This window comes from Dendrobates tinctorius, unplaced genomic scaffold (genome assembly GCF_039654945.1).
Source record: "Dendrobates tinctorius isolate UK_male_01 unplaced genomic scaffold, ASM3965494v1 ptg000086l, whole genome shotgun sequence".
NCBI lineage: Eukaryota > Metazoa > Chordata > Amphibia > Anura > Dendrobatidae > Dendrobates > Dendrobates tinctorius.
Window position 1 is genome coordinate 67559323 of NW_027361754.1, and position 12540 is coordinate 67571862.

General features: G+C 43.6%; 1 protein-coding gene across 1 annotated transcript; it reads right to left on the bottom strand.

Annotated features, from left to right (window-relative positions):
* Positions 1-10066: 10066 nt before the first annotated feature.
* Positions 10067-10999, bottom strand: LOC141098088 (olfactory receptor 5A2-like). The gene has a single exon (XM_073585662.1). It carries the CDS (start codon positions 10997-10999, stop codon positions 10067-10069), a length of 933 nt encoding a protein of 310 aa, XP_073441763.1.
* Between the last annotated feature and the right edge of the window lie 1541 nt (positions 11000-12540).

Sequence of the window (12540 nt, forward strand, 5' to 3'; positions counted from 1 at the left end):
TATCCCTAGACTGTATAGAGCTGTACGCTTCTGATACAGTACCATATATGTTAGGGCTGGCGGAACGCACCAAATAATAAAGATGGTAATAAAGTGCGTTCGCAGCCCTGGGTCCACCGTGCAGGGGTGGTAACCTGCTGCTCAGTAATGGCGGATGCTATATGGCGGTATACTATAAGAACACAGGCGGGTTAACGTCACCCGGTGTGTACAGGGGCGGACTCTGTTGCTTCACAGAGCGGCACTACCGCTGAACAAAAACGCTGGAGCCTGTTTGTGCTCACAGAGCTTGGCAAAAAGAGCGCACAGTGTACGGCCACAGAACACTACCCCAAGGACACGGGGTTAGAGTCCTTCTAGGCCCACTGAACGCGCGGCGTCGCTGCCACGAGCGCCGTTATAGACGCTGGCTATGGAGCACGCGCACTGAGGCATGCAGAGTCCCTGGTGAGGCCTGATGCCTGACTCAACCTCAGACCTACTTACGCCTAAGCCTGGGTGCTAGCAGGCTAGGCTGCACAACACATGCGTACCAAGGGTAGGGGTTTCTTAATGAGTCATTCACCAGAGACATTCATACGTGCATACATCACTCACTCCACATAGTCTGTAAATACAGTCTATCCTAGCGCATGGGCGAGCGGCCATACTAACCTTTTATAGCCACGGGCGTCCGGGACCTTCCTGGCTTCTCGGATGGGCCAATCCGAACACGAGCAGGACCTGAGCACGTGACCCTCGATCTCCAATGGGAGATCACTCCACGGGCATGAGGACTTAGTCCCTGGAGAATCTCACTGCTGAACAGCATGCATTGTCATAGCTGTGCCAGAGGTGGCAGCAGCAAGCAAACCCATGGAGTTGGCCTGGGCAGAGTGCCGGGACCGATGAATCTGCTGAGCAGGCTCCACTGTGGCTGAAGAAGAATGGGAGACCGCTGGGTGCAAGGCTCTGGATTCCTGCTGTGCAGTGGCAGGAACCCGATGCCTATCAGTATATCTGCTGGTATTTTGGGTCCATTTTCCAAAACATGAGGAAGTATGGTGGAAGAGGACGTGGACATGGGCGTGGGGGGGCCACCTGGTACGCGATGGTGGTGGTGCATCTGCTGGTAGTGCCAAAAACACAATAGCAGCTAAGGCAGGAGGTGTTGAGCCTGCGTCATGGTGTAGCTCCGGAAGGCCTGTAAGGCTCCCTTTTAAAGGAGAAGGTAGACTGCTTTTAAAGCCAGAGCATCAGGAACTGGTTTTGGCTTACATTGCTGAAACAGCCTCCAGCTCTATCGCCTCCTCTTCTGAAGTTTCAAAAAATGCAAGCACTGAGTCGTCAGTGCAGGCTTCTGGTCAGGAGCAACCCCTTTCCTTGTGTCCTTCACCCACACCAAAAGTGATGGATGCGGTAGCACACACTTCAGATTACTCCATGCAGCTCTTTTCACATACCATGCCTGGGTTCATTAAAAATGGGGCCCATCATATACTGGAGCATTCCAAATGGGGGACATCAGACACTGGATCAGCATTTACGGGGCCCATTATACACTGGAACATTAGAAATGGAGCCCATTATATATGGAGCATTATTAGGGCTCATCATACACTGGAGCATCATCCATGGGGACCAACATATACTGGAGAATTCCAAATGGGGGGCATCAGACACTGGAGCAGCATTTACGGGGCCCATTATACACTGGACCATTAGAAATGGAGCCCATTATATATGGAGCATTATTTGGGCCCATAAGACATTGGAGCATCAGCCATGGGGCCCATCATATAATGGAGCATTCTATATGGGGCAGATCAGACACTGGAGCAGCATCTATGGGGCACATTATACACTGAAGCATTAGAAATGGGGCCCATTATATATGGAGCATTATTAGGGCCCATAAGACACTGGAGCATCATCCATGAGGCCCATCATATCCTGGAGCATTCCAAATGTGGGACATCAGACACTGGAGCAGCATTTACGGGGCCCATTATACACTGGAGCATTAGAAATGGAGCCCATTATATATGGAGCATTATTAGGACCCATCATACACTGGAGCATCGTCCATGGGGACCAACATATACTGGAGCATTCCAAATGGGGGGCATCAGACACTGGAGCAGCATTTACGGGGCCCATTATACACTGGACCATTAGAAATGGAGCCCATTATATATGGAGCATTATTTGGGCCCATAAGACACTGGAGCATCATCCATGGGGCCCATCATATAATGGAGCATTCTATATGGGGCAGATCAGACACTGGAGCAGCATCTATGGGGCACATTATACACTGAAGCATTAGAAATGGGGCCCATTATATATGGAGCATTATTAGGGCCCATAAGACACTGGAGCATCATCCATGAGGCCCATCATATCCTGGAGCATTCCAAATGTGGGACATCAGACACTGGAGCAGCATTTACGGGGCCCATTATACACTGGAGCATTAGAAATGGAGCCCATTATATATGGAGCATTATTAGGACCCATCATACACTGGAGCATCGTCCATGGGGACCAACATATACTGGAGCATTCCAAATGGGGGACATCAGACACTGGAGCAGCATTTACGGGGCCCATTATACACTGGATCATTAGAAATGGGGCCCAATATATATGGAGCATTATTTGGGCCCATAGCACACTGGAGCATCGTCCATGGGGACCATCATATACTGTAGCATTATGTGGAGCTCATCATATACTGTATGGAACATTATATCTGACCAATTATTCTGCATGGAGAAATATATGGGGCTCATTATTCTGTATGGCACACAATGTGGTGGCCATACTGTATGGAGTAATATACTGTACTTTTTTTGCGCTATTGTACAATTTACAATAGATTAGTCATGTCATGTAAGCAGTGAAGTATTTGTCATTGTACTATACCTATATTTCTGTGCCGTATCGGAGCATCATGAGTTGTGGTATGTGTTAAAGGGGCGCACTGACACTCTTTGGCCCAGGGCACACGAAAACCTGGAGCCAGCCCTACCCCCCCCACAACTTTAGCCAAATAACCCCCAGTTTTCAATGTGTAACGATTATTATGAAGTAAATTAAGGTTGACAAGCTTCAGTAATAAGAATTGATGTTTTTGGCATTGAAATGGGCTGTAGGTGCGTTTACTGTCCTCTACTCCCTGCCGACTTTGCTTTCCCATTGACTTGCATTGGGTTTCGTGTTTCAGTCAGCCCCCCGACTTTTCCCTATAGTCGGCCAATTTCGTTCGACCCGACTTTTGCGAAAGTCGGGTTTCATAAAATCCGACTCGACCTTAAAAAAGGCAAAGTCGCCTATCTCTAGTTTTGAATTTTTTTCTCGCTTAGAGATCGGCTTAATTCTTTTTTATATTATATTTTTTTACACTGCTAGATCGGGCAATTCTGAATGTGGCAATACCAAATATGTGTATGTTTGATTTTATTGTGTTATTTTGAATGGGGTGAAAGGGGGGTGATTTGAACTTTAATTTTTTTTAATATTTTTAAAAACACTTTTTTTTTTACTTTTTACATGCTTGAATAGTCTCCATGGAAGACTATAAACTGCAGTACTTCGAACTCCTCTGCTACACACAGATGATCAGATCGCCTGTATGTAGCAGAAATGCTTACTTGCTATGAGCGCCGACCACGGGGAAGCGGCGTATCCTGGTTCTCCTGGGTGAGGTTCTGCGATCCCAGAGTGACGTCTGTGATGTGAGTTAGTCTGTGACCCCGCCGGAGTGTGACTCAGTTCAGTGGCGGGGCAGGGCTTGAGCTACCCGTCTCCGTATGACTCACCGGGACAGACTTAGGGTAGGTTCACATTGCGTTAGGGACCATGCGATGAGCGCATCCGTTACATAGCGGCATAAACGCTATGCATAGGGTGCGTTAACGCACCCATTGGCCACAATTATAGTAACGCATCCTAATGCATGCTGATATCGGCATGCATTAGCGATGATGCGTTATTTTATGCACCCTCGAACGCAGTCTGCAGCGTTTTCGGGTGCGTCGGGTCTAGCGCACAGCGAACGGATTATATTCGCTGTGCATAGACCTGTGTGGCTTAGCGCATATTGTTAGCGCTAGGGCACAAAAGATGTCAAAAATGATATCAGCGTTAGTGCAGCCATTTAACAAATCTGTTAAACTGATGCCCCTAACGCAATGTGAACCTATCCTTAGGCTGCATGCTCGCAGTAGGGTGCGAGACGAGCTATTGGTGTACGGGGTGAGCGGGCACACAGATTTACGTTGCTCAGTCAGTGTGTGCAAGGGGCTGGGGAGCTGCAGCGCGGGCCTGTACTTACGCATCCCTCCACGGAGAGTGAATCAACCCTCTCCTGCTGCGCACTCTGTCCTCCCGCCAAGTGTCCCGCTTTCTCGCACACAGTCTCTTTTATCTCTGTTACGCCCCCTACAGTCAAGTGCAAAGGTCCATCCAGGTCAGAAAGCTTTTCCCTCGGCAACAATGGTGACAGCCCCAATAGTTCTGGAACCGATGCGAGAGAGGTACCACCGGACCGGTCCATCTTCCTACACAAACATATGTTCATGGAGAGTTTTATATACATTTTTTTTTATTTAATGAATGTGGTTTAAATCTTTTTTGAGAAAAGTAATTTTTTTTTACACTATTTGCTCACTATAGCACCTGCTCATTCCCTACACATAATAAGTATAAGTTACTTCTAAGGTGGTAAACTAAATATTTTAGGCCTAACTACCCGTGTTTGCAGATCCTTTTTTTCGTTACTTGTGTCTCCCATTGAAATTTTAAACTATATGTAATTATTTGTTTAATAAAGATGTAATGATTTTTCTTAAAATATATGGCATTTGCTTCTGTGTGTTTGTAGGTATATATTGAATTGTGGAAGTGCCACCATTAGCTACGTCATCATTTTTTTGTCTTTGTACCTCAGTAATAGCAACAAAAAAAAAAAATTGCTGGAAGGTTGATTTTACAACCACACTGGATACAATAGCTAGCTACACTATCTGAGTAAGAAACAACGGCCTAGCTAACTAGCTAAAATCTAGATCTAGCTGCTAACAGTGCCAGCATCAGCAGCAGCCTCTGTGCGCTGTTACAGTGTCAAAATGGCGCTAAAACAAGATGTCCGATCTTTATATGGAGAGGGACATGTGATTTCAGCAGCCAATGACACAAGCCATTGTGTCAGGACATTTTGGATGTCTCCTGCGCCCTGATTGGCTAGCCGCAATGTGCACACATAAATTTAGGAAAAAATAATATTATTGTTTACAGGTACGCCTCGCCTCTGAGCTCTGCAAACCCCCTCCTCTCATCAAACACGTACCCCACACTTATGATACACCACCATTATTGTTGCAAAAGTGCTGAAAATACTTTTGAGGCAACGCAAATATTTTCCCACACTTTTTACCAAATGTTTCTGATTTTTCATGATTTTATAAAATTTTGCTCGTGTTTTCGATCACGAATCTGAATGTGCCATATTTGTGCCGAATTTATGTTTGGCGATTTGCTCATCACTAGTATCTGCCTCTAACAGGGCCAGTTTTAGACAAAGGGTCTTGGGCAAATGTTTGAAGTCAGGCCCCAAATGCTCACATATTGCACCATCACACAGAAACATTTCTGTTGTATTTACATGTGTTGAGTTCAGGTCATTAAACGAGCGTGATCAACAACACTGAAGTCGTTCGATGCTTGATTCCTGGCCTCTTTACTCCAGCTGAGGAAGAATGATGGGTACAGATAGTCCTGAACACAGTATAATGCAGGTCCCATATAGAACATATAGTATGATGCACTTACCATGGTCCTTGATAGAATATAATGCTGACACCCTCAGAGTATAATGCAGCCCCCTCAGAGTATACTGTAGCCCTCTCAGAGAAAACTACAGCCCCCTCAGAGCATATTGCAGCCCCCCTCAGAGTATAATGCAGCCCCCTCCAAACACACAATATAATGCAGCACCCTCCAAACATATAGTATAATGCAGCCCCTCAGAGTATAATGCAACCCCCCACACAATATAATGCAGCCTCCCCACACATACAGGATTATGCATCCCCCACTCACAGTATAATGCAGCCCCCACAGTATAGTGCAGCCCCCAGATACACAGTATAGTGCAGTCCCCCACACACAGTATAATGCAGTCCCCCCACACAGTATAATGAAGCCCCCCCACACACACAGAATAATGCAGTCCCCCCACACAGAGTATAGTGCAGCATACATAGTATAATGCAGCACCCACATATACCCAGTGAAATGCAATGAAGCACACACAGTATAATGCAGCACACACACAATATAATGTAATGAAACACACAAATTAAAATGAAGCACACACAGTATAATGCAGCCCCCACTCACAGTATAATGCAATTACCCCACACACTCAGTAAAGTGCAGCCCCCCACACACAGTATAGTGCAGACCCTCATACACAGTATAGTGCAGCCCCCCACACAGTATAGTGCAGACCCCCCCACACACACACACAGTATAGTGCAGCCTGCCCACACAGTATAATGCAGCCCCCGACACACAGTAAAATTCAGCCCCAAAACACACAGTATAGTGCAGTCCCCCCACACACGGTATAATGCAGCCCCCCCACACACACTATAATGCATACACACACTATAATGCATCCACACACACAATACTTACCTCTCCTCCTTATTCCCCTGCTGCTTTGGCTTCTGCAGAGTGTCTCATCAGCTCCACTGCTGACACACGCTGAGTCAGAGGCAGAGGAGGAGTGATGGGAGAGCGAGCATCATCGGGTGCTCTTTCTTCCAGCACTGCTTTCAACTGAATTGGCATCTTTGGTGCCGATAAGTTTAATGCACAATGCGGATGCGGTGCCAGGCCCCTCTTACTCAAGGGCCTTATAAATGGCTGGGGGCCCCCTGCCAAGCGGGGGCCATAGGCAGCTGCATGGTCTGCCTGCCCCTAAAGCCAGCCCTGGCCATTAATTGTTTGAAATGTGAACACTTCTGATTGGGTCTCTTCATCTGCTGGATTGGCTGTAGTGGAAGACGTGTCAGTCCCTATTGTACCGTTTTTACTCTTGTGAAATTGATGCCAAATTTTTGGTATCTGCCAATAATTTTTTGAAATGTGGAGAGTACTGATTGGGTCTGTCCATCTGCTGGTTTGGCTGTAGTGAAAGAGATATTGTTCTCCATTATACTATTTCTACTCTGGTGAAATTGATGCCATTTCAGTGGTGCCAGGCTCTAATTTTTGGAAATGTCAACACTCCTGATCGGGTGTCCATGGGATGTATTGGCTGTAGTAGAAAAGATGTCGATCCCTATTATACTATTTCTACTGTGTTGAAATTTATGCCACTTTGTTGATGTTTGTCACAAATTCTTGTAAATGTGTAGACTCCTGGTTGGGTCTCCTTCATGCATGTTGCCTAAAGCAGTAGGCCTCCAGCTCCTTTGAGTCAGTCACCCGTGTTTCTATCCTTAGATTTTTCTGACAAAAGTAATCTACAAAACTGATATTTGTGCCACCTGAATATGGCTCAGCATGAAAGCAGGTAGAGTTGTTGCATATGGTATCAGGTCTCCCAGCAAAGGGGCCCTACACCGATCCCTCACCCACCACATCTTAATTTTACATTCAATTGAAAGCTGTAAATGCTGTGCCAGACGCCGATACCTCATGCCTGTCTGACTGCTGCAGTGTCATGCTAAAATCTGTACTGTGGGTGAATTGAAGCCACTTTCCTGGGGTCTGTCCCTCATTTGATGCGTTTTGGCAGCTTTAGGGCCCATCTGAACTTGTTATGTATGCGTTTGTTTTTGCCTCCCATTGACTTAAATGGCGATCAGTTATGTTAGGTGAATATTCCAAGAATAATAATAATAATAAATTTTATTTCTATAGTGCTGACATATTCCGCAGCACTTTACATTTCAGAGGGGACTGGTACAGACAATAGACATTACAGCATTACAATAATCACATAGATCATAACAGATACCAAGAAGAATGAGGGCCCTGCTCGCAAGCTTACAATCTATGAGGAAAAAAAAGGGAGACACGAAAGGTGGGTGGTAACAGTTGCCCATAATGTTAAGTGTGTAACAGTACAGACACAGAGGGCTAATGGATGTATAAAGCCTGTGGGTACATGATGCAGGGAACCTGGTTATGGTAAAAACTTTTGGCTGTGCCACACAGGGATAGATTAGATTAATGTGTTGAGGCGGTAGGCCAGTCTGAATAAATGAGTTTTCAGGGTACGCTTAAAATTGTGAGGATAGGGGACTAATCGTATTGACCAGGGAAGTGCATTCCAAAGAATTGGTGCAGCACGTGTATAGTCTTGGAGACTGGAGTGGGAGGTTCTGATTATTGTGGATGCTAACCTCAGGTCATCAGCAGAACGGAGGGTGCGGGTAGGATGGTATACTGAAACAAGGGAGGAGATGTAGGGTGGTGCTGAGCCATGGAGAGCTTTGTGGGTGAGGGTAATAAGTTTGTACTGGATTCTGGAGTGAATGGGTAGCCAATGTAATGACTGGCACAAGGTAGAGGCATCAATGTAACGATTGGCGAGGAATATGGCAGCAGCATTCAAGACAGATTGGAGGGGGGAGAGTTTGGTAAGAGGGAGACCGATTAGAAGAGAGTTACAATAGTCGAGACGAGAATGAATAAGAGAAACAGTAAGAGTTTTTGCGGAGTCAAAAGTAAGAAAAGGTCGAATTCTAGAAATGTTTTTGAGGTGCAGATAACAAGAGCGAACCAGTGATCGTATGTGGGGGACAAAGGAAAGCTCGGAGTCAAGTATGACCCCAAGACAACAGGCATGTTGCTGGGGAGTAATAGTGGAACCACACACGGAAATGGCAATGTCGGGTATAGGTACATTAGTAGCGGGAGGAAACACAAGGAGTTCAGTCTTTGACAGGTTCAGTTTCAGATATAGTGAGGACATGATTTTAGACACAGCGTTTAAACAATCGCTGGTGTTTTCTAGAAAGGCAGGCGTGATGTCAGGAGAAGAAGCGTATAGTTGGGTGCCATCAGCATAGAGATGGTACTGGAAACCAAATCTACTTATTGTTTGACCAATACGGGCAGTGTACAAAGAGAAGAGGAGGGGGCCTAGAACCGATCCTTGAGGAACCCCAACAGTAAGGGGAAGGTGAGAGGAGGATGAGCCAGCAAAAGATACAGTAAAGGAGCGGTCAGAGAGATAGGAGGAGAATCAGGAGAGAACAGTGTGCTTGAGGCCAATGGAACGGAGCATAGTGAGGAGAAGCTGATCATCCACAGTGTCGAATGCTGCAGATAGATCCACGAGAATTAGCATGGAGTAATGACCATTTGACTTAGCTGTTAGTAGATCATTAGGGACTTTAGTGAGGGCAGAAGAATAAAACAAACAAAAAAATATAGCCTCACCATGTCCTACATTATGATTCAGTTCATCTTGCAATGTAGTGGGTCTCCAGCCAATAGTCGTGACTTGCGATTTATCATAAGAAAGAAATTTTGGCGAGTCCCAAAAATAAATAAAATCCTCAAATTTATTTCAAATATTTTAAAAGATCATATAGGTTGGGGATACATCTCAACGCGTTTCTGGCAAAAGCTCTTGTACAGTGAATAAGGGCTTTTGCCAGAAACGCGTTGAGATGTATCCCCAACCTATATGATCTTTTAAAATATTAGAAATAAATTTGAGGATTTTATCTATTTTTGGGAGTCGCCAACATTTCTTTCTTATTCCAAGAATAAATTGGCATATATTGCAAATTCTGTGAACGTAATCCGAGCTGAACATTGAAATATTCGCTTGCCTCTACACAGGAGTTAAGTAGAGCGAACAGTAATTAATTCAAAATTGTATTAACACTAAAAATATATTTTCAATATTTGATTTGATCTCTGCAGTCATATCCAAATCATTTAAGTCTTGGCATTTTGGATTTGGACTAAATTACAAATTGTGCACCCAACAAAATATTATATTGTGTATGCCTAAAATAAAATGGAAAACTTAAAAATGAACAGAAATAATTTATCAGAATTTTTTCTTCTGTACAAATATATTTTTGATACATGATTTGACTTCTTTGTTTCGTAGGCTGTATATAAAAGGGTTTAAGAGAGGAGCAATAACAGTGTACATTAAAGAGACCACACTATTTTGCCTGATTCTATATTTTGACCTGGGTCTAAAGTACATAAAAATTGCTGAACCGTAAAATATTGTAACAACTATTAAGTGAGAGGAGCAGGTTGCAAAAGTTTTTTTCTTGCTGGATGTGGAACGTAGTTTTAGAATTTTTGAAATGATCTCCACATAGGAAATTATTGTTACTATGAATGAACCAATTACAAGACAGCCACCAATCACAAATACCACTAGTTCATTAACCCAAATGTCCTGGCAGGAGAGTTCTAGAACGGGTGGAACATCGCAAAAGAAATGGTCTATCTCTTTTGATCCACAGAATGGTAATGAAAAAGTGAATGTTGTGTGGATAAGAGAATTCACTGCACTAATGACATATGATCCCACTATAAGCTGGATACAGACCACTTCACTCATAATCACAGTATATAACAGAGGGTGACATATGGCATTATAGCGGTCATAAGCCATGACTCCCAGCATACAGCATTCTGTTCCACCCAACAGCAAGACACAATACATCTGTATAGCGCAACCAGAGAAGGAGATGGCGTTATGTTCTGACAGTAGACTGGACAACATCTTAGGTACAGTACATGAAACATATAGTATTTCCGAGAGAGAAAAATTAGCAAGAAAAAAATACATTGGAGTGTGGAGGCTCGAACAAAGCTTGTATGCAAGGATTATAGATAGGTTCCCACATACAGTGATGATATATGTACATAAGAAGATCGGAAAAAGGAAGACCTGATTCCCGATAACTCCAGAAAATCCCAGAAGAATAAATCCTGTTACCATTGTGTGATTGCTATTCATTTCATCTGATTTTCTAGAAAATAAACAAACATAATGAAATCAGAAATATGCAACAAATCTGCTATGTATTTTAAACAAATACTAAGCATACTACCCAAACCCATTTTCCTCATGCGAGAAGCAGGCAACACTCAATATCATAGAACACCATACAGATCATGACGCAATTATGCAACATGTACATCAAGAGTGTCAAATAGTCACAAGATAAAATACAAAATACTTTATTTCAACAAAGGTAAAATTTGACAAACAGAGAACGCCCCCAGGAAGAAGCATGAGCGAAACGCGTGTCGGGGTTAGGGTAGACAGCGTGCCACTTAGCGTCTACACTTCCAGCAGCACGGACCCAGGTAATATGTACACAGCCTACATTGACCCTCAAATATGTATTGCTAATAAGATGTTTGCTTACCTTGCTTACCAAAATATAGTAGGCTATAATGGATTCATTTTTTTCATTTGAAATTGAGCATAGTGGTATTGTGTGTTACTATTAGAGTATAGGCTGTGTTCTGAAATATTGTTTTCCTATTGAAATTTGCATGCTTCTGCACTGGCACTTTGTATACTTGTATTTATATGATATTTGCTGGATTCATTCATCTCCAGACAACAGGGCATTTCTCTGATACCCAAGTTATTATATATATATATATATACAGTCATATGTAAAAGTTTGGGCACCCCTATTAATGTTAACCTTTTTTCTTTATAACAATTTTGGTTTTTGCAACAGGTATTTCAGTTTCATATGTCTAATAACTGATGGACTCAGTTATATTTCTGGATTCAAATGAGGTTTATTGTACTAACAGAAAATGTGCAATCTGCATTTAAACAAAATTTGACCAGTGCAAAAGTATGGGCACCCTTATCATTTTCTTGATTTGAACACTCCTAACTACTTTTTACTGACTTCCTGAAGCACTAAATTGGTTTTGTAACCTCATTGAGCTTTGAACTTCATAGCCAGGTGTATCAAATCATGAGAAAAGGTATTTAAAGTGGCCACTTGCAAGTAGTTCTCCTATTTGATTCTCCTATGAAGAGTGGCATCATGGGCTCCTCAAAACAACTCTCAAATGATCTGAAAACAAAGATTATTCAACATAGCTTTTCAGGGGAAGGATACAAAAAGTTGTCTCAGAGATTTAACCAGTCAGTTTCCACTGTGAGGAACATAGTAAGGAAATGGAAGAACACAGGTACAGTTCTTGTTAAGCCCAGAAGTGGCAGGCCAAGAAAAATATCAGAAAGGCAGAGAAGAAGAATGGTGAGAACAGTCAAGGACAATCCACAGACCACCTCCAAAGACCTGCAGCATCATCTTGCTGCAGATGGTGTCACTGTGCATCGGTCAACAATACAGCGCATGCATAACGCCTTTTTGTATCACCAAACAACTCAATCTTTGTTGCATCAGTTCACAGGACCTTCTTCCAAAATGTAACTGGCTTGTCCAAATGTGCTTTTGCATACCTCAGGCGACTCTGTTTGTGGCGTGCTTGCAGAAACGGCTTCTTTCGCATCACTCTACC